Consider the following 23,066-nt stretch of genomic DNA (forward strand, 5'->3'; position numbering starts at 1 on the left):
AATTAAAAATTCATGCTTATATTAACACACAGAATTGTTATCTTATTTCTGTCACTAAGTTCAAGCAGGAGAACCAGAATATTTAGAGCAGCCATCAAGAACTGATATTTCAAAGCACTTAAAAGAAGATTCTGTACAAGCAATCAATAAAGCTTTAGCTGAACAAGAAGATAGAGGTCCAGAAGCTATAATGGATACGGTGAGGATATTTTGAAGCTTGAAATATTTCTTTTGCTTTTATTTTGCAAGTGGAAACGATATAAAAGGGTGTGTATGTGGAAACTTTGAAATGAAAATTGCTGTTTCTTCAGGGACTGTCCAACACTAAACTCCATCCAGAAAGTATGTACTACAGTAATGGGTGTAGTAGAAGAAAAATACTAAGATAGATGTCCTCTGTGTGATTAAAGTACTTGCCAAGAGTACAGCATATTGTTCAAATGGCAATCGTGTTTGTGCCCACCATCTTACCAAAATGTTAGATGGTTCCATTTATGTTTGAAGAGTAAATGCTGATATTCCATGTAAACGACTTGAAAAATACTACTTTAAACATTAAGGCTTTTATCTGAGAAATATAAGATTACAATTGCATTCCCTTGAAATACCTGTGGAAGATAAAATAGCTTTCAGAAATAAGGGGTTTTTTCAACAGTGTGGTGTGGCTTTAATGCAAATTCACAACTTGACAAAATTTTTTTTTGTGATTCATCAGATGCATATATTAACTTAAAATGGTTATAAGATGTAGTGTTGAGTGATTCTGTTTTCACTTCATATAACAAATACTAAGAGGAACTGGAAATTAATTACTTTATGAGTTATTAATGAAACTAATATTTAACAGGTTTTTTCTTTCAGCAAATTTTTTTTTGTGCTTCCCTATAAGTATATAGATAAATGACCAACAGTATTTGCCGCAAAAGCGAGTGCCTTTAAAGCAATACATACATCTGTCTTGGAACTGTATCTGTAAGATAAAACATCCGAAACATACAGTACAGCTTCCTTAGGCACCCCTGGTAACCACTAGAGATACGAAAAATTTAGATCTATGCAAAATTTTAAGCATGCTTCCTAAGTTCAGATATGAATCTTTGTTAAATGGAAACAGTCTAGCCCCAACTAGTTGGGGCCAACAGGAAGGTCCTCTTAAAGCATTTGAAAATGACATGACAACTTTTTGACTCTTACACCTGATGTGTTTTCCATCCCTCTCTCCTGTGGTGTCAGGAGAGCAGGGAAGCACGCTTTCTCTGCTGAACTGAAATCAAATCCAACAGGGAAACTAATCTAACCCAGGATGCAAAGGTGCTCTACCACTAATGCTTCAGGCTGTGTGTCTCACTCTTTTGAGTTCTCAGAACACAGAACAGCTTAGAGGAAGCCTGTTTAATATGAGTTACTTCCAGCTGAAGGGGTAGCTATGAAGATACCAAACCCATGATTAAATGTCTTGCACAATGTTGTCCTCTTTCTAGGGTCTGTGGGCATCCATCCCAGTGGGATGTGGAAGAATCTTAGACTTGATTCCTTGGATCAAGTGTTTTAGTTTAGGCTAATGACACTTTGTACAGTGATCAGCCTTAGGACTTTACAAGACTGAGGTTGAGGAACCACATGGGGAACATCACAGTAGGCTTAATGAGGCAGATGCACGTTGTCTCATTCCAATATTTTCACTGCATTGTTCTGCAACAAGGTGGATGGCTCTTTAAAAATAAAACCAAAACCCCCCAAACCAGGCCAACTCTTATTTAGAAACAGATGTATTTCAGCTGTTAGAATCTAAAGCGAGATTCTATCTAATCTGAAGGTACTCTGTTAATGTATAAAGCTGCTCTCTGTATACCCAAGTTTACCTTCAGCAGAATTGTGCTTCCTTCTCAGTGTATCAGCATGCTTTCTGATTATTCTGCTTCCATATGCATTCTGACGTGCAGGCATACGTTCCTTTCCCTCACTTTTTGTTTGTCCATTTTAAAAGAAGGAAAGCCAACATCAGAACATGTAACAAACAGGATTGTAGATTAGTCACTAGATGATCGTTTGTGTCCATTTTCTGCCCTTTTGTCATTTTTTTTTCTGCCCTCTGATTGCACAGTCTTCCTTTGTATTTATACGGTGCTGGATGTAAATAGATACTGTGTGAGTTTCTGGAATCTTTGTTAAAAAATGAGACTGTTGTAATAGTTGCAGAACAAGTAGCATGGCACTCTGATTGCTTAGAGTAGAGTCTAGGTTTAAGGTCTGCAAATGTTGTAAACTGGCTATTATACAATGATCGATCATAGGAGCTGAGATTTGTCTCCATTGTTGTTTAAAACTGACTTTAATGTAGCACGAATTTCAGTGACTAATATAACTTTCCCCTGATTTTCTAATTACGATTCTAAAAAAGTAAACCTGTTGAGTATAATGCATCTTTAAATATTCTTTTAAATAACTTGATTGCTAGAGGCTTTTTTGGGTATTTCCCCCCTCCCCAGAGCATCAGGAAATGTTAGCTTTTGGCTTGAGTACATACTAAAGGATGGTAACATCAGATACTTCAGACATATTTAGTAATTTTTTGGTGAAACATATGAAAAGAAGCGGTGATTCACAGACTCATCCTTTAACAACTACCTTACATTTGTAATGGATGTTAGAGCTGCAGTACTGGCATACTGACCTGTAAAGATGTCATTAGTGAATAAAGAAGAAATGAAGTCTTTTTAATAATTATTGCTTCATTTTAAAATGTACCACTTAAAAATAAAGAAACTGTAAGTAATTAGAGAATATAAGTGAAACTTAAGTTGTTCAGAACTTCAGCAGTGCACATCGTTTTACTTAATCAGCCTGTGAGTTTGCATCTCTAATTAATTTTCTCTATTTTCTGTTTGTTTTTATTTTTTGCCCACACACATACTGATAATGGTTTTCTTCTGCAGAGCTCTGATAATGCCCCAGCTCAACCAGCTCCTAACCAGCGAGTTGTAGAGGTGGCGATTCCTGATGTAGGGACTTTTGTGATTGAGTCAGAGGAGGGGGGTTATGACGATGAGGTACATTTGATTGCAGTTGTGTGCACCACTCCTTGGTGCTTTCTTGTGCTGCCTGATGGGAATTTTTAGCATGTTTGCACATCGTGACACCTAACAGATCTCAGCAAAACGAAATGCTTAGCGATTTGTAACCTTAACAATGTCCTAATTTGTAATGAGATATGAAAGGAAAGCACTAGCTACTCTAATTGGGCACGCTTTGCATGGTACCATTTACACTGGAGGTATATTTGTCTTTTTAGCTGTGGAAGTTGAATGTGTGTATTAGGCCAGATAGCTTTTGAAATGCTGGTGATAGACTGCGGACTACTACATTATTTAAGAAGTGACAGGACACTGAGTGATGTTCTCAATGTTTGTGCTTTCTTGTCAGTCCAATAAAGCTGATGTTCTAGTCTGACCCTTATTTGCCAAGGTTAAACTTTTCAGACTGCAAGGATTACATTATCCATGGAAATAACCTGAAACTGATGTCTGGTGGAGTTGACTCTTCCAAAGCTTAAGGAAAAATAAAAAATACAAAAAATGTCATTTTGCCCAATTCAGATCCAGGGTGGTGCGTGTACCTGGTACTACTTGAGGAACAGATGAGAGGCTCATGTTATCCTGAGAGATGTTTTTTCTGCTGCCCTATTTTAGCAGCAGAAAGCAACACTGCCAGGTCATCAAACTGTCCTGCCTTGACACTGTTCACTCCATGTTTGGTTTGGCTGGGCTCAGCCTTGGTGCAACCCATCTTCTCAGCCCACCAAGAACACATTCTCAGACACCTGTGGGGAGCTTTTGCTTCCCTAAGCAAATGGGTATTTCAGGTCATTCTGCCCTGTAATTGTGATCAATTGTAACAGTACGGGATAGGGAATAGAATGATTTAACTGATATCATCACACTGAGTTTGCCTTCTCTCAGATGTGTAGTCTCAACCTTTAAAGACATGAGGATTTAGCCTCACCTAATGATCTGCCTTTTGGGGGCTTTCTCTTTTTTTTCACTGTAGCCCCCATGCAAAAGGTGATAACCTTTTTCCCTATTTCCCTGTTCTTTTTGTAAGTGTATTCGCTTTCTTTTTAATGTTGTTCTTATGTGTGGGAAACTCTTCTGGGAAGTTTAGGGTTCTTTATCTTCTGTTCTTAAGGGCCAGTGTTTGTTGCTGTGCCAGCTATACCTTGAGCAGGGAGAGAGGGAGTGTTTTTCTTTGCTCACAGATAACAAAGGGGAAAGGCCTTTCTGAGTAACCTAGATGTATCACATTGTGTATAACTGATGTGAGTAGCTGTGAGATGTACATCTTGTGTTTGGCTTTGTGTTTGTTAAATGCTTTGGGTTTGATTTTTAAGCATTTTTCTGCAAATGCTTCAGGGACCAATTGCATTTGCAGCAATGGGTCACTTATTTTGATGTTGAAATACGTATACAGGCAGTGTAGTTTACTATGCTTTTAGTATAGTCTGTATAAAGTGTGATTGGGTGATTTTTCTATTTGAAACACCTTTTTTTTTTTTTTTTTTTTTTGTCCTTTGGTGCCCATGGGTAGCACTCATTCAGTATGCAGTTTCTGATGGATACTAATGCTGAACGATGCATGTTCCTTTCCTGGGAAGTTTTGACCATGTAACTGTTAAATTGTATTTGACACGGTTCTTCAGTATTTTTTTGTAAGCTTCCTTTAATCATACGTTGTTACAGTAAAAATATATACACATGCTGTGACTGATTTGCAGAATATGCACACTAGATCTGTATTGAAATGTGTCATTTCAATGTATGCATGCATTAAGTTGTTTTTTGTCTTGCATGAGACTAAAAGCATATTGAATTTGGTCATTAAAATATTAATCATTCAAAACTTTTACCTTAAATCCCTTGTGGCAGGTCATGCTGACCCCGAACATGCAAGGTATTATCATGGCTATAGGTAAAGCCAGGAATGTTTATGACAGGTGTGGGCCAGAAGCAGGGTTCTTTAAGGTACAACTAACATTTTCGACTTTTTCTCCTCTGACATTTCTTGTTAGATATGCCTTCTTCCCCCACCCTTTGATGCATATTAAGACTGTTGCAGCGTTTATACGTACTCCTCTGTGGTATCAGTCTTCCATTTAGATATTTCTCCCTTGAAAAATAAACAGCTATTTCCCTGTCGATTCAGCAATACACTGCCTTGATATCAGTAGCTTATATACCTTTCTGCATTTTAGCTTTCTAATAATAGTAGCAAGTAATGTGAAACCTGGATGTGTAATCAATAAGAATATGCATCTTTCTTCCTGTTAGTAAGAAAAAACATGCCTTTGCTAGGCTGTTTGGGACATCAGTTTTTTCACCCAGGGACATCAATGTTCAGTCATTTGCTCTTTATTTCAAAGAGATCTTCTTGCTTAGTAATTCTTAAAAGATTTCTAGTAAATCTAAATTACTTTCTTTTGTGTAACTGCATGGATGTCAATACTATTTATTTATGCAGTGTTTTATTACTGGGAATTAGGCATTATGCTTTTTGTGGTTATTACTCCTCACAACGATACCAAATTTAAAAATGTGTTAGTCTTCTTAAATACACAAACCTCTGAGCATTTTTAGCTCATGATCTTTTGAATTTTCAGGGTGTTAGAGTGGGAATTACTTTGGCATGATGTAAAATCCTCTCAAATGTGATTTGGAGGGAGGGAAGAAGTTTCTTCTTGTTGAGTAGCAGTCTGTTTTCTTTTTAATTATTATGGTGTAGTTGCACTGGAAGAAATTATAGAAACAAAAAGAAACAAAAAAACCCCAAACAACAACTGAACAACCCCCTCAACAAAAACAACAACAACAAATTCTCTAACCCCTATGTAAGGAAATTGAAATCTCATGGGTTGGTTTATCTGTGTGGTTTTTTGTAATGGATACTTAGAGAAGTGTTATGACAATAACCCTTGTTTGCAGGGCTGTCTCTGTTAACCATGTCTGCCCTCAGGGAACGGAGAGACACCTGCCATAGCCTCTGTTAAGTGAAATAACTTTTGGAGGGGTTTGGTGCTGGGTTTTTGTTGTTCGGTTTTTTTGTTTGGTTCTCCCCCCCACCCCCACCCCCCCAAATTTACTACTTGGAAAAAAAAAAAAAGATATCTTTTCATTAAATTAAAAAAAATGCTCATTTGATCAAATCAAACTATTTACCAGAAAGTTTAATTACACCAAATTATTTTTTGAATATGAAGGGTGTGTTGTGATAATTATAAAACAGAAATGCAGTTCCAAAGCACTAAGTATGATTTTTATTTTGAGTCATCAAAACAATGCTCAGTTGAAATGTTCTTAGGTCTTTAATGTTGGATGCTTAACCACTTTCACTTCACGGGGGACAGAATTTGTCTTTGAGTGAGAAAATGTTCTGACACTGAATTGTTGGAGAGTGGAAAAGTTTCCTTATTAATTTTCTGCTGAATCATGTTTGCAATAACTTAGAAGAGGTGGAACATGCATAATTTTTGCAGAATACATTAGTATGAACGTATGCAGATTAAGTGGCCCTACTTAGTAAGAAAACTTGTATTTTGAGACATATCAGATGAAATCTCATGTTACTCCATAAACTTATTGTAGAAACTTCTATGATATTTTTAATACTGTTATACTCTGAGTTTCTTCATGTATGTGGTTTTTTTTATAAAATAAGTGTTTACAGAAAATTGTGGGGGTTTTTCTGTGATGTCTTTGTTTTAGTGTAATGCAGGTAAAACACATTTTGATGTGGGTCATTTTTACTGCCAAGATTTCACTTCCCCTTTCAGTCTCAGGCCTGAGACATGACTGATACAAACCCATTAAGAGATTTCTTGATCAATGAGCTCTTTCAATAACCCTTCTTTAAACTTTATAGACAGTTCCTGGTAGAATGCTTGCCTTAAGATCTTTATATAACATTCTCAGTGAGAAAATGAAAACATGTAATACTTTTTTTTTTCTACCCTCCCTTTTACTGTATTCTGTGTTACAGTGTTATTTTTCATTGTACATAGGATTTCTGAATTTGTGGTATACCATCTTATTTTGTTTAAGTATGTATATAAAAATATAGAGTTTGTGTTGCATTTTTTCCTACTTCTAAGTAATTCTCTGAAAAATTAAATGTCTAATAGCAATTGCTTTTTGTTTCTGGCCTACCTACCCCAATAAACAGGGTTTAATTGCATAGTTACAGTTGTTGGTTTTCTAACAGTAGAACAACTTCTGATGTAAGATAATAGAAACTCTGTTTGTGGCTTTCAATATTTATAATCGGTTCTCCCAAACTTCCTTTTTTTTTATGATAATGCATATGATCAGTATTTAAAAATATTGATGCAGAACGTTCTCAAGTTTGAAAGTTCTCCACACGCTCTGTGTTTAAGCCTATATGAACAGTATCCTCCCCATGTGTTTAGTCCTGAAATAAAATGTGTATTAGTAGAGGATGGGAGCCCAAATTTCTGATGGTTAAGATTAGTCAAGTTACCTGCTACTACTGCCAAGTATTTAAACATAAAGGAATTTGAAATACTTAGCAGGATATTTTCCTGCCTGCTTTGGAGCTTTATTTGGTGCATATGTTGTATTGAAACTTTGCTAATGTGTGAAGCTACTGTGTTAAGTCATTTGTTTCAAGTCGACATTTAGTGTTAGCAAACAATCTGATCACCTCCCTATTTTGAGAGATAAATTATAGAACATATTAACATTTGTCACCATTATTCTAATTATTTTTCTTGTTGTTGCTCTTGTTCATACAGTATAGTTTCAGCGAATAAAATCTAATGAACATAACAAATGAGGTTCATTAAAATTTAATGTGCTGGCAAAGCTGGAAAAGTAAGCACTTCTGATGACCTCTAAAGTCAATCTGAAATATTCAGTGAGGACTCTGTCCTGCCTTATAGGAGACTAATACTACTTGTATTGAAGTATTATTTTATTTAGAAATCTTACCATTTGTTTTTTGTTGAAAGAATTTTTTCATTCTCACTTAGTATTTCCAAAATCATACATGTTCATTAAACTTTCTGTAGAATTTTTTTTATTCATGTATTTGCATTTTAACCATGTATTAGAGGTACCTTTTTTACCTTATGAGATTTTTAAAAGATTCCTTTAAGTAAAGGGTCTGAAATCTTATACTGCTTTTGGACTATAAATGATAAAAGAAGCCTCTCTAGGGATTGGATTAATCTTCTCTCAGGGAGACATAGCACAGGATTGGGACTGCTTTTGCGGTAAAGGTCTGCCTGGGATTTTGGCAGGCTTAGATGAGGAGAGACAGGAACAACTTTACCATTTGTCTGTTGTTTTGTTGTTTGGTTTGGTTTTTTGTTTGTTTGTGTGTTTGGTTTTTTTTTTTTTAAAACATAGTTAATGCTTGTTAGAAGGGTGGAGTATGGAATTGTTAAAAAATTACTTTGTATGCAAAAGGCCATGGGACGTGAATTATCCTGTTAGTGTCTGTGATGTTTAAGAGCTAAAAGCCAAAAAGAATAATGTATATTTTTAAAATTATTTAGGCAATTAAATTGGAATACACACGTCTACTAAAATTAGCCCAGGAAGATCCACCACCTGAATGTGATTACCGTTTGCGTCACGCAATTGTTTACTTCATCCAAAACCAGGCACCAAAGAAGATAATTGAGAGAACATTACTGGAACAGTTTGGAGATCACAATCTTAGCTTTGATGAAAGGTAATAAGATCTGCATGTCCCACTTCCTGTGCTCACCAACATTCTCTGATGTGTGGAGACGCCCCTTCGTATTCAGATAGTGCACGTAATAGAGGGAAGGGTAGTGTGTGTGTTTGGCTTTATCTTCTAGTTAATAGCTTGCAACTATATTTTGTAACAAATACCGTCTTTATAAAAATCTCTTAAAAAGAGTGAACAATAAGTTGAGTTTCTATTATTATGAAATAAGGAGAAATACTCAGTGTTGCTCATAATATTGCACATAGATTTCTGTACCTTCTTTGAAAATACTGTGCAAGGCTGTGTCGTTTGCATTCTTCACTGCCCTGAAAGCCAGCAGTAGACAGCAAAGTCTGGCAAGCTAGATGGATAACTTACTTGAATGTAAGACAATGTCTCTTTTCCACTTGAAATTCCATATATTTACTTATTTAAATAAATTGAAAGGTAGAAAACATTAGTCTGATTTCTGCATAGCGAATAATCCTCTTATGTTACCTTTGCAAAGTAACTACTGGGGAGTGGTTTCAAGCCATATGAATTTTATATTAAGAAGAAAGACTGAGCAACGTGGCAATTTAGCAAAATAAAACAAAAGGTAATTCTTAAATAGCACAGTCCTCCCTCACATGTATGTCTCCTGCTGATTATGTGTAATAAAAAGCACATTTTCCACAGTGTTTCATACTGTTTTGCATAAGGCTGTACCTTATACTGTTTTGAGGGTGCTGTCTTTGCGTGGATAATATCCTTTGCAAGTTTCCAGTAACATTCCATGATTTCTTGTTGCTTTCTGTAAGGTGCCGTAACATAATGAAGGTTGCTCAAGCTAAACTTGAAATGATAAAGCCAGATGAAGTAAACATGGAGGAATATGAGGTCAGTATTTTTTATGCTTTAAATTAAATTGTAACATGAAATAGTTAACCAGTAAGCTGAATTTTATCTTCACAAATTTCTTCTTGTCTTACACTGAGAAGTTAAAACTGGTTATTGAAAGACCTTTTATTTTTAGGGAGGCTGCTCTGATCAGTTGATCTAAAACTGGTTTTTTCCACATCTCTAATTCCAAAGACATGAGCCATAAATAAATGTGAAGTTTGAGTCTGTCCTTACTACTTAGCGTGTCTCAATGTCACTAACAGTATTTCGTAATTTATCACAGTATGAGCCAACTGACTTTCTCTAGTCAGAAAGAGATAGCAGTGCAGGAGTGAGAGTGGTCAAAGCCTAGCCCTATACATCTTGAGAACTGGGTCACAGGCAGAGTCACATTTGTGCTTTTCCTCCAGCTGTCTCTGCAGCCATTCTCATTTTCTTACGAGCACCGGCTTCTTTTGTTTGCCAAGACCATACATAACCAGTTCGTGCATTTAATTTTTCCTCCTGTGCCATTTAGAAAAACTTGGAAAGAAGAGCAAATCTCAGACATTAAATAATTGTGATTTAATATTTGCCAAAATAATTAATCTCATATTTAAAGTTAAGTCTGTGGCTGATTTTACAACATCAGTTTCAACTCTGCATAATGCTGTTCATTAACGCTTCTTTACAGTGGACCACTTAAACCTCATTGTCGTGCTATTAGGTCCAAACAGTTTGTTCAGCAGGACTATGGGAGTAATCTTTCCCTCAACAAACCAAATGAAAAATATTTACTTGTCATTTCTCATTACCAGGTTCAGGACGTACAGTAGATGCTAGTACACTACAATGTGCCCTCCCTAGCCTGTGAGGGGAAAGGACTCTCATAGTGGGATTTCTGTTGCATTTTTTTAGGCTGTGCAAGGCTCAATATTTTGCCATTTTCTGAATGGCATTGCACAGGTAGAATAAACAATTCTGGACTTAGCTTTAAGAGGGAGGGAGTGGGGTGTCTTCTGTTCCCCTGCAGAACCATGCTGCTTTTTTAGCTCCTGAGGCAGATAGTTGGTGGTTTCTTCAAAGATTGTATCAGTATTTGTCCTATATAGTGAGCTGGCATTTCATGGACCGTTTCTCATGCTCTTTGTGTTGAATCTGTGTCTATTTTATGGTATGCTGTCCCCTATTTTATCTTTAATGAGCAATTGAAAGTTGGCTACTAACCCCCTGCAGTAAAAGTGCCTTTCTCATTTACAGCACTTACCTGTAAAATGTACCAGTAGTCACTTTGTATAGATGGTGATGCAGTTAGATAAATGTTTTGCTTGAATATAAACATCTCCACAGTTTGGGGGATGCATTTGGGTTTTTGTCACTTCCCATGTAAAGTGTTCAGGCTTTTTCTATGTCATTCTTACATTGAAAGTTAAGCTTAATATTTAGTGTATGAAAAAGCTTTCTAACACTTTCTGAATAAATAACTGAATGTAATGTAGGGAAGAAAAAACAAGCTATTAGCTTCTCAACTCTTTTTGAGAAGAAAAAGGGGATCTCATAGAATTCTGACTGTGGTTCTCCAAAAATGCTTTGTGTTCCTTTCAAATGATAATACAATCCGTAAAAATAATCTCATCTAGAAATATTTTAGAGATTTAAGAATTCTCTTTTTATTGGGGGGGACACATTCAGGCAAAACTTTTCACGCATGTAAGCTTACTGGGGGTCCTTAGCACTTACTGTAAGTATTCAGCACTAAGTAAAGTGTGTGATTAAAAATTAAAAAAAAAAATGTATTTCATGTTTGTGGATGAAATTCTATATACCCTTTCTCATATGCAGAGATGGCATCAAGACTATAGAAATTTCAGGGAAACAACCATGTTTCTCATGGTAGGATTGGAGTTTTTCCAAAAAAAGAGGTAAGTGGTAGTATAGAACTCAAATGTAGTAGAGCGATTTGAAGGCAAAATGCAATATTGATAAGTAAAGCTATTTTTTAAATTAAAAATTGTTTAATGTGTTCTTCATTTTAGTTAAGCATTTATTCCGTCCATTAATGTCTTCAGTCTTGCATCTACCCCAAAGTTTCCTGCAACTGCCTATTCTTAATCTCCATTTCCAGTCCCTTATCAAGTCATGGACTCTCTTCAGAGCACCATCCACGTGCACCTGTACTCCTCCTTCTCTCCTACTTAAGTGCTCTGGGTATCCCTCAGACATAAAAAAAATCTTTTCTGTCTGGCACCACATGTGTACGTACCTTTATCTGCTTTCATTAGCAATCACAATTAGTCAAGTCCCCATCTTAACTGTGTTTTTACTGGGTCTTCCCACAGAAGCAAAGTTTTGCCTTCTGCATTTGTCTGAGCCAAATTCTACCTGTAATGTTCTTTAAAAGAAAAAAAGAACATATTTGAGGAAAACTATCATGTGTAACTATCATAGTTGTAGCTGATTCGTCTTAGCTCCATGAGGCAACGGTGATTCATTCCTTTCTGGTTTTGAACCAAGTCAGGAATTGTGGCTACATAAAAATTGGTGACATTTATGTACTTAATGTTAAATTTATTCTCTGATCTACTACGTGCAACAAGGATGGCGATTACAGTATAAATGCCTCAAAGCATTCTGCAGAAGAGTCTTTGAAACAGAATTGTTCAAAAGTACCTCTTCCTCCCATGCCCAGCCAAAGGAATGAAATGATTAGCTGCAAAATACCCAGTGGCTGACATCTGTGGTGTGAAAATTGAGCTATCATATGACAGAAATTCTTGGTTGTGGAAACAATTCTGTAGTCAGTCACTGATTATTCATCCATAACACAATGGGTAGGGGAATTATAGTGGGAATCAAACAATTTCTTTTCTGTATGTTGTGTAGTAAATTGCTTCATATTTCTTTCTTGTATGGTCCCAAAAAAGAAAGGCCCCAAACAAAACAGGAAGATTGATTGGAAAAGACACTGCCTTGTCTTTGTGACAAGCTATGTCTTTGTATAGTGGCTAATACAATGAGCCCATAGTCTTGGTTTGTCTTCTGGTTGCTAGCATGTAATAAATAGTACATTCATTAATAATCTAAATTGAAATATGCTACTTTGTCAGTCTTAAACAGCTTATGTGTGAAGGTTGGTCAGAAGATTGCCTGGCTTATTTGAAAAATAAAGACAATGGTATTGCTTGATCCCTTAAGGAGGCAAAAATGTCACGGGCAGTGGTGTGGTATATAGAAACCCTCCTTGTTACCTCCAGACTTTATGCACACTCTAAGCATGCAGGCAGGAACAGAAGATATGCAAGTTCCTTGGCACTGGGACTCCAGGATGGCACTTTCAGCTGTAAAATTACAGTGTTTTCACTGATCTGCTCCTTACCATAATATATTCTGATTATGCCAGGGGGAGGGAAGCAGAGGTTTCTGCTTTGTGCTAAACAGCATTTTGGTATAGTTTTCCTTTATTTACATTAATTTGCAAAATTAGGGTGAGGCATTTGTTACCAAACATCTTCATAATTTAGAAAACAAGCCTATAATGACCAGTCTTAGGCTCTGATATTGGTCAGAAGTAAAAAAATACAGTATTATCAGACTAGTCTAACATCCAAAGAAGTGTAGCATTTATTCCCTTTGGCAAGAAATGCAATTTCATAAATGCTTCAAGAGGTATTTAATACAAAGACAGTAAGACTAGAGTTAAGCATGCTTAGAGGATGCATGAGGATCTGGGTATCCATTAACCTGCTCTAAAGGCATCTATTGCAATTATGCACTCACATTTCGGCTACAGGTTCCCGAAGGACTGAGATATTTATGGAGGTTCACATCTTGTACGCTGTAGAGGGCAGTACTACCATCCTTATTCTGAAAATGATACTAAATTGATGAGATCTTCCAATTCCCTTATTAACACTGAAATCATAAAAATGTAACTTTAAAAATATTTATGAAAACATAGACTTTCATAGTCAAAATGTAACCTTCATTAGTAAGACTGTTTTGAGGCGCTTTTTTTTTTTTTTCAGAAACCCATCTCCCTCAATCGACCAACTTTTCTTAGTTTTAATAACACTGATTGATACCTAGCAGTACTCAATCTCTAGATGGAGCAAAAAAAATTGACCTTTATCAAGGTGGTCTCTGATTTCCTTAAATGATTGTACTGTGTTGAACAAACACAAAATCAACATTAAAGAAGTAGTTTGGTGTGTCTTTTTCATGCCTACTTTCAGTGTTCCCTTCTGGTGGTTGGCAAGGCCCTCTTTTCACCACAGGTGGAGAAATAAAGGGTCTTCGAGGCATATCTTCTCTGACTGTACTATAGAGTAGGAACCTGCTATGGGTGAGATGAACACAGCCAGCTAATGAACATTGGCAGGAGTTTTACTTGCAGCTCACTCTTGTGGTAGTAACTGAGAAGTGAACAAACTGTAGACCTTAGCAGTTGCCTTTTAAGTTTCTTGGAAAGCCAATACAGTTTTTCAGTTTTGACTGAAATGCTTCTTTCCAAGATGTGCTAAAATTTAGCCAGCCTGTGCTTTCTGCATCTTTTCTAAAGCCTAGGCCCAGCGATCTCTATAATTCTTTGAGCAGCTTCAGTTATTTTAGGCTTAGGCTTCATAGGCTGGAGCTCATATGCACTTCAGGTGTGAAAAGGCAGAATCTGTTTGCTAATTTACACTATAGTTGTATTCCTCAGAGTCTCAAGATGTATGAGGACTCCAAGCTTGGATGTATGGTAATGGTGATTTAAAATAGCTTGCTTTGCTGTTAGATGGCACTACGGTTGTTTCAGGGAAAGGTCACACAACTGGGGGAAGGAGCAGGAAGAGACGGATGTGGAATAAGGCCACTACTGGCAGCAAGTTTCTAATTCAAATCAGCTGAGTTTTCAACACTAATTTCAACCTGCATTTTCACAAATAACTGAACTAAGAATGGAAAGGGAGAGAGGGTCTTCCTCCTCTGGCTTTATATCCAGCTATTTCAGTTCCTTGCAATCATCTTCTCCCCTTTCCTCCTACATTAAGTTTTCTGCTGTCTGGTAGTTGTCTTGATGATCAGTGATGTGAAGAGTTTTCATGGGCAGGAGAAATGGACTTGAGAATAGGGTAATAGGACTTCTTTTTTTAATGACAGCATAGCCTTGTATTTTGAGGACAAAAAGGTGGAGAACAGTGACTGTACTTGTAATATATTAATTACTTTAAGCAATAAATATTTAGAATTGCAAGGGACTATGAGCAGATCTCATGGTGGAAGAATCATAGAATGATTTGGGTTGGAAGGGACCTTAAAGATCATCTAGTTCCAAGCTCCCTGCCATGGGCAGGGACACCCTCCGCTAGACCAGGTTGCCCAAAGCCTAATCCAACCTGGCACTGAAGGGAGGAGGCATCCACAGCTTCACTGGGCAACCTGTTCCAGTGCCTCACCACCCTCATAGTAAAGAATTTCTTCCTAATATCTAATCTAAGTCTACTCTCAGTTTAAAGCCATCACTACGTGCCCTTGTGAACAGTCCCTTTCCAGCTTTCCTGTAGGCCCCCTTCAGATACTGGAAGGCTGCTATAGGGTCTCCCTGGAGCCTTCTTTTCTCCAGGCTGAACAACCCCAAACTCTCTCAGCCTGTCCTCATAGGAGAGGTGCTCCAGCCCTCTGATCAGCTTTGTGGCCCTCCTCTGGACTTGCTCCATGGTTTTAAACTGAAAGAGAGTAGAACAGGTACTGGGGACCCCAGAGCTGTATGCAGTACTCCAGGTGGGGTCTCATGAGAGTGGAGTGGATGGAGAGAATCCCCTCCCTTGACCTGCTGGTCATGCTTCTTTTGATGCAGCCCAGGATATGGTTGGCTTTCTGGGCTGCAGGCACACATCGTCAGGTCATGTTGAGCTTCTCATCAATCAATACCCCCAAGTCCTTCTCCTCAGCACTGCTCTCAATCCATTCTCCACCCAGCCTGTAGTTGTGCTTGCGATTGCTGCAACCCATGTGCAGAACCTTGCACTTGGCCTTGTTGAACTCCATGCGGTTTGCACAGGCCCACCTCTCCAGCCTGTCAAGGTCCCTCTGGATGGCATCCCTTCCCTCCAGCATGTCGACCACACCACGCAGCTTTGTGTCACCGGGAAACTTGCTGAGGGTGCACTCGATCCCACCATCCACGCCGTCGACAAAGACGTTAAGCAGTGCTGGTCCCAATACTGACCCCTGAGGAATGTCACTCATCACGCATCTCCACTTGGACATCGAGCTGTTGACCACAACTCTTTGAGTGGGACCATCCAGCCACTTCCTTATCCACCAAGTGGTCCATCTGTCAAATCCATGTCTCTCCAATTTAGAGAGAAGGATGTTGTGCGGGATAGTGTCAAATGCTTTGTAGAAATCCACGTAGATGACATCAGTTGCTTTTGTCTTATCCACCAATACTGTTAAACCCCATCATAGAAGGCCACTAAATTTGTCAGGCACAATTTGCCCTTAGTGAAGCTGTGTTGGCTGTCACCGATGACCTCCCTATTTTCCATGTGCCATAGTTTCCAGGAGGATCTGTTCCATGATCTGTCAGGACTTTAGCTTTCCTAACCTCATCCCTGGCTGCTAGGACAATTTCCCTGTATTCCTCCCAGGCTACCTGCCTTTGCTTCCACCCTCTCTAGGCTTCTTTTTTGTGTTTGAGTTTGTCCAGGAGCTCCTTGTTCATCGATGCAGGCTTCCTGGTGTTTTTGCCCAACTTCCTCTTTGTTGGGACGCATCACTCCTGAGCTTGGAGGAGGTGACCCTTGAATACCAACCAGCTTTCTCGGGCCCCTCTTCCCTCCAGGGCTTCGTCCCATGGTATTCTACCAAGCAGGTCCCTGAAGAGGCCAAAGTCTGCTCTCCTGAAGTCCAGGGTAGTGAGCTTGCTGTGCACCCTCCTTGTTGCCCTGAGGATCTTGAACTCAACTGTTTCATGGTCATTGCAACCAAGGCTGCCCTTGAGCTTCACATTGCCCACTAGCCTCTCCTTGTTGGTGAGAACAAGGTCCAGCATGGCACCTCTCCTCGTTGGCCAGGCACCTCTTGGATTGCTTGTGCCCTGCCGTGTTGTTTCTGCAACAGATACTGGGGTGGCTGAGGTCCACCATGAAGACCAGGACTTGTGAACGTGAGGCTGCTCCCATCTGTCTATAGAGGGCTTCATCCACTTGGTTTTCCTGGTTGGGTGGCCTGTAGCAGACCCCCACTATGATGTCCCCTGTCCCTGCCCTCCCTTTAATCCTGACCCATAAGCTCCTCATCCATCCCCAGGTGGAGCTCCATGCACTCCAGCTGGTCACTGACATAGAGGGCGACACCCCCTCCTCATCTTCCCTGCCTGTCCTTCCTAAAGAGCCTGTGTCCTTCCATCCCAACACTCCAGTCGTAGGAGCTATCCCACCACATCTCTGTAATGCCAACGAGATCACAGCCCTGCAGGCGTGCACGTGTCTGTAACTGCTCGTTTGTTCCCCATGCTACGTGCGTTTCCATAGAGGCATTTGAGTTGGGCACCCGACGAAGCTGACTGAAATCACTTCATGGTAGATTCTGAAACTATGCTATTTGGCTTCATCTTGTTCTTCTAAACAGGGATATTGGAAGGTAAAGCTTTAAGGAACCATTGCTATTTCAAGTAGCCTTTTTCCTTCTTTTTATGTAGCTTCATTGGGAGGCATTACTTTAAGTCTTGAGTTGGCCTACTTTGGAAAATTCTAACATGTATTTTTCGGTTATGATTTCAGTGTGTTCACACATAACTAGCCTTTTTTAGCAGTTTGGTGGTTTGGTTTTGGTAGTTTAACCATGACCACCTCTTCTCACTAGGAGTGAGTGAGTGCACAATGTACTGTTCCTCTAACAGTCTGTTAGGAAATCTCTCTTCCTAGATTTTTTTTTTTAAGTTTGAATAAGAATGAGATTTCTAACTGCTTGTTTTTAGGGTAGCTGCCTGAACTGCTTTCAGTGGCTGTCTGTCATAACTGGGTTTCTCCAAGTCAGAGAATTAACAGTTTAAGTTGTTTGCTAGAAATGGTATGCAGCAGTGTAAGAGGAGATTGTTAATCTGTGTGTGAAGGGATCTCTGTTGATTATTAACTGTTAGGTTCTTAGGTCCTCTGTTACTTGTTCTTTACCAATTAGGTTTGTATTTATCTTCTGCATTGAGATTAAAGTCAGAAATATCAACAGTATGTCGGCATTTCTGCTTTTGAAATGCTGTTGCGGCTTCTTCCATCACTTCAGACTTCAATTGTTTAGAAGAACTTAGAGTTAGTGAGGCTAAAAATTCGCAGTTTATTTTTTAGAAGTAAGGTAACAGCTTTAAATCTTGTTTGCTAAGGTGGAGAATGCTATCAAGATACATGTGGCAACAGAAGATCTAACCTAATGTGACATAAATGCACACAGGAAAAATTAAATTTTCATGTATACTCAAGGCTAATCCAAAGCTATTTTTGAAGTGAGTGAAGTGTTATCCATTGGTTTCAGTGAGCTTTGGATCAGACTTCATGTGCAAGTGATCTAACCTGATAATAAAATAAGTTGTTTTAACGTGCATAAAAGATGAAATTGTGTGGTAGAAAAAACGCCATTATGAAGAGATTGGTGGGGACGGGTGGACTTAGTTAAACAAGCAGGTGAAGCTACCTGTGTTGTGAAGAGCACAGTAGTTAGCTTGAAACAGGTGGTACCTGGATGTTGCATCTAATGTTTTTGTTTCTTTACTTCAGCTATATGGAAGCCTTGCTCTACCTTATCTATGCTTACCAGAATAACAAGGAACTCTTGTCCAAAGGCCCGTACAGAGGGCATGATGAAGAGCTGATATCTCACTACAGACGAGAATGTTTGCTCGTAAGTGAAGGGTGAAGTATGTTTCAAAAAGTTGAACTTGCTGCATAGCTTTAACCAAATGAATTAGTATAAAAGTGTTGCCATCATGTAAACCAAAACCAACCAAAAGCCCCTTTCATTACCCAAGTCTAAGTATTAACTTGCTGAGGGGAAAAAAGCAAAAGTAAGAAGGAAAACATTATTCCCTTTTTTTCAATAATTAATCATCTTTAAGAATGTAAATAGTGTGCTCACTGCCATCATCTCTGGGCTAGGTAGGAACAACAGTTGACAGCGTTGGTGAGCAGACTCACCCTGTTGCCACAGTTTGATGGGAGACAAGTATTAGAAAAGGCATCAGCAGGAAGCAAGTAGGTTTTTCCTTGGTTATGTCACTTTTAGCAATAGTCAGATAACAAAAGCGGGTGATAGGACCTACCTCAGTCTTTAAGAAGAACAGCTGCAAAGATTGACTTGGCAGGTATCAAATGAAGTGGCTTTGAGGAATAGCATAACGTCAAGTGGGTTAATAGAGTATATGCATCACAGCTGTAAAATTACCAGGTAGCTTTGTAGGAAAACTGTGCTTTAAAACAAACAGAAACTGATGCATGGTAGAATGTGAAATGCTGTATACTTAAAGGTTTTCCTTTTTTGTGGTGGTTTATGAAGAAATTAAATGAACATGCTGCAGCACTGTTTGAATCAGGAGATGATCAGGAAGTAAATAATGGCCTGATCATTATGAATGAGCTTATTGTCCCGTGTTTGCCATTACTACTGGTGGATGAAATGGAAGAAAAAGATATTGTTGCTGTGGAAGATATGCGAAACCGTTGGTGTTCCTATCTTGGACAAGAAATGGAACGTAAGTCATTTATTCATTAAGATAAAAGGCCCTTGCACGCTTTTTTTTTAAATAAATGTGATGTTTTTAGTGTCTTGAATTGAGCCTATATCTTTTGTGTCTTGGTAATGTATTTTGAGGTACCCTGACTTTTGAATAATCCTGTACACGTTTAAATAAACAGTTTTTCCATATATTGCACTGGGATATGAGGCCTTAAAGGAAACATGCTTTTTGAATGGAAAAACATTTGTGGTGTTAGACCTTGTGAAGGGGCATTTATGTTAACATCTTACTAGGAATTGGTATGTCCTAGTTATTGCTGGCAGACCTGAAGAAAGTAGATTATTCCAAGTGAAACTCCTCCTCTTCCCACCCACAAATTAAAAAAAAGTCAATGTTGGGCAGAAAAAGGAGAATTCCACATGCAGACGTAAATGCTCATGTTTGTTTTTCTTGTTTTATTTGCAGCTAATTTGCAAGAAAAGCTGACAGATTTCCTGCCAAAACTGCTAGATTGTTCTACAGAGATTAAAGGTTTCAACGACCCGCCAAAGTTACCCTCCTACTCCACACACGAACTGTGTGAAAGATATGCCCGAATCATGTTGTCACTCAGTCGAACTCCAGCTGATGGAAGATAAATTCTGCAGCCTTCCTAAGCACATTGTATAAACTTTTTTAGTTCTTAAACCTTGCCTTCCTGTCACAGGGTTTGCTTGTTGCTGCTATAGTTTTTAACTTTTTTATTTTAATAACTGCAAAAGAGAAATGACTGTACAAACTTTAGCCAGACTGCAAACAATTAAAGCTGAGAATCGCATGGCGCTCAGTCGTTTCAACCAGAATTGATGCAACATGCAAGTCTGATCATTATGGCAAAACTGCTTTTTTTGCCACTTATCTGTTTCAGTATTACTTTGCTTTTATCTTAAGATCCTTTACTTTATCAACAGCTGTCTGGATCATTTTGTGACTGCAACTACTTTAAGTGTCCAGTGCTGTGTAAATACATGGTACTTGGTAGCTTGTAAATGAAATGAAAGAATAAAGTTTTATTTATGGCTACTTCTGTGTTTGCAAGCAGATACCTTGTATATTAGTGTAAAATACGGGTATTTTTAGAAGAGATACGGTATATTGATGGGTTAGTCAATTTTATAGACAAGGTTCTTCAGGATTTATGGCCAGTTTAGTTACAGGTAGTCAGAGATTACTGTATGTGAATATATTGAAAAACTGTCACAGTGTTATACACCGTGGTTTTTTGTATATTCTTTACTGATCTGTATGATACTGCACCTGAACACTTTCGTGTCTGAGTGTGGCCATGCTGAGTCTCTTCTGATAGTAGGAACTGGCTTCTGAAGCAAAACAATAACGGCACCTTCCTTCTATTCTTAGAAAGAAAATTAGAAGAAAAAGTATTTTCAGTAGAAATATATTATATCCTCTGAGCAAAGTTTCTTGAAGTTGATTTAAGTAGAGGAAATAAAGGTTTTAAAAAAAAAAATAGAATTTGTGAAGCTTAAGAATTAATCCTTTTTTTTTAATTGGTATTTTAGTCATATAAGTGACTAGAAATAAAACCTTACGTTAATTCCTTACTTGACATGGGTTGCTATTGTTGCAACAGAATATCTCAGAAATCTTTTTATCTGTCCTAATTAAATGTCTATTGGAAGTAAAAGGAAAGATCTATAGGGCTTGTTTTGTAGAACGGAAACACTATCTGGTTTTAATGAAGAAACTTAATTATTTTGTGGAAAAAGAAATTTAACGTGTCCTTAGGTAATCCTGTTACCAGACACTATTTCGATTCTTACTCTTTATAGAGAACGTTTTGTGTTAGAACAGTAAAATATGTGAATATTTGTTTGTATGTTTTTATTGGAGCGGCACTCAACTTTTCATTACAGGCTTTCAAGAGGTGTTTATTTGAATATCTACTAATAAAAGAACACAGAGGGAAGGAGGAAGTGTTTAACTTCAGACCACCTAGAAACGTAGGCATCTCATATGCAAAAAGAGTCAGTCTTAGTACATATCAATCTTGAAAGTTGTTCACTCTTGAGGGATGCTGCATCACAATATACAGTAAATAGAGCATGACCTTCAATTAGAAATCTTTTTTGCGATGTTTTCCTCTTCTGTTTTCAATATAGGAGTCCTTCATACTTGATGATCTTAAAGGTCTTTTCCAACCTAAACTATTCTATGATTCTATACTTTGTCAAACTATCCACTTTATCATTTTTTTTTAACAAAAGAATATTGAGCTCTTACAAGTGCAGTACTACTTAGGAGCTTTTTTTAGGTCTGAAACTATTGGTGTGTGAAATATCACCCTTGAAGGAAAAAGATCTGCATATTATGAAAAGGGTGAAGATGCATTTAAAAAGATTTCACAGTTTACATCTATTGCAGTTTGATTTGAAATTCAACAACAAGCCTGCATAGCACTGTGTATTTTTGAAGCAAGGTTTTGAACAGATTAGACTTCTCATTCGCCTTTTTCAATAATGGTAAAGACAATTAAAAATGAAAGAGCAATTTTATTTCTTTATTGCTAACAGGTTTTAAATTGGAATGTTTGTGAAAACTTTTAAAGAAAGCTCCCCTCTGACCCTGCAGGAGCCAGTTACCCTCATCATCTGTGTAATCTTCCATGACAAAACACAGGGGAAAGGCACTCTTTCTAAGGTAAAAAGAGGAAGAAAGTATTTCACTTGGGAAGAATATCTAAAATATTTAAATTAAAAGCAAGTGAAGAAGGATGAGATAATTTGTTCTCTTTGTTTCCGTTTTTTTGGTTTCTTAAAGTATGAAAATAATCCATTGTAGTTCGTAGTACTGAAGGTAAATGTGTGTTCATTTGCAATGACTGGAATGTTTTAGTTGAATTGAGAAGGTCTGTCTAGTAGAGCAGAAATATATATGTATTTTACTATTGTAATATCTTTTAAAATATCTTGTATGAATTGAAACCTTCAGCTGAATCATTAAGGTACTATTTTGTCTTAAAAACCTTGCTTTTTTCACTGCAGTAAGATCTGATAGCTTGGATTCATGCCTAGCGCAAAACCTATACAAGTAACTGTGTAAGGTAGTAGAGCATACAGTTCATTTGGCTACCTAATAATCTGTGACTGAATTACGTAGGTAGATATTTCTCTTCAGTATGGGAATTGTGAGATTTTTGTCAGCTTTTTTTTTTTCAGTTTATAGAACACAAAAAGATTAAGGGAATTTAACTCAAATTCACTTACTAAATCACCTGCACCATCAAGTAAATGCAAGGTTGTGGTTTTTTTTTTCCAGATGTTGCTTCATACCATGGAGGACTCTGAAGGCACCGCAGTCTTTCAGTTATGTGCTCCTCCCCTCATGCCCCCCCCCCTCCATGTGCCATCTTTTTAGCTGCTCTATCATATTGCTGCACTTTAACTAGTATTTTGGTTGTATCAAAAATCCTGTGGTTTCTAGGTAAAGCTGCCATAGCAGATCTGTGAGTTCCAGCCTAGCAGAAGACCATGAGCAGCAGCAGAATTATTCTGAGCAAATGATGAGGATTGATGGAGTCAATTTATACTTCTTAGATGCAGTGGTATTTGAAATAACGTCAGACGCAAGGGGGTAGACCAGACCTTTGTTACTGAGTCACCGTTGCTTTGTGAACAATCTGTGCTTTAACTGCAGTGAATAACTGATGCAGTGAACAGATTTGCTCTAGAAGTATGAGCATAGTCAAAAGCAT

General features: G+C 37.8%; 1 protein-coding gene across 6 annotated transcripts in view; it reads left to right on the forward strand.

The window, feature by feature from the left end:
* Positions 1 to 20,377, forward strand: part of USP25 (ubiquitin specific peptidase 25) — a 97,097-nt gene extending 76,720 nt beyond the window's left edge. For 3 of the 6 annotated variants that reach the window (XM_054830819.1, XM_054830801.1, XM_054830847.1), the window contains 9 exons: positions 60 to 199; positions 2,937 to 3,050; positions 4,923 to 5,018; positions 8,567 to 8,745; positions 9,546 to 9,624; positions 11,449 to 11,528; positions 18,360 to 18,483; positions 19,135 to 19,330; positions 19,781 to 20,377. In XM_054830819.1, coding sequence (XP_054686794.1) covers positions 60 to 199; positions 2,937 to 3,050; positions 4,923 to 5,018; positions 8,567 to 8,745; positions 9,546 to 9,624; positions 11,449 to 11,528; positions 18,360 to 18,483; positions 19,135 to 19,330; positions 19,781 to 19,953 — 1,181 coding nt within the window. In that variant the 3' untranslated portion in view covers positions 19,954 to 20,377. The remainder of the gene's footprint in view (positions 1 to 59; positions 200 to 2,936; positions 3,051 to 4,922; positions 5,019 to 8,566; positions 8,746 to 9,545; positions 9,625 to 11,448; positions 11,529 to 18,359; positions 18,484 to 19,134; positions 19,331 to 19,780) is intronic. The other 3 variants (XM_054830827.1, XM_054830837.1, XM_054830810.1) reach the window with 2 other exon arrangements.
* Positions 20,378 to 23,066: the final 2,689 nt, after the last annotated feature.

The sequence above is a fragment of the Grus americana genome, chromosome 1, assembly GCF_028858705.1.
Source record: "Grus americana isolate bGruAme1 chromosome 1, bGruAme1.mat, whole genome shotgun sequence".
Classification (NCBI taxonomy): domain Eukaryota; kingdom Metazoa; phylum Chordata; class Aves; order Gruiformes; family Gruidae; genus Grus; species Grus americana.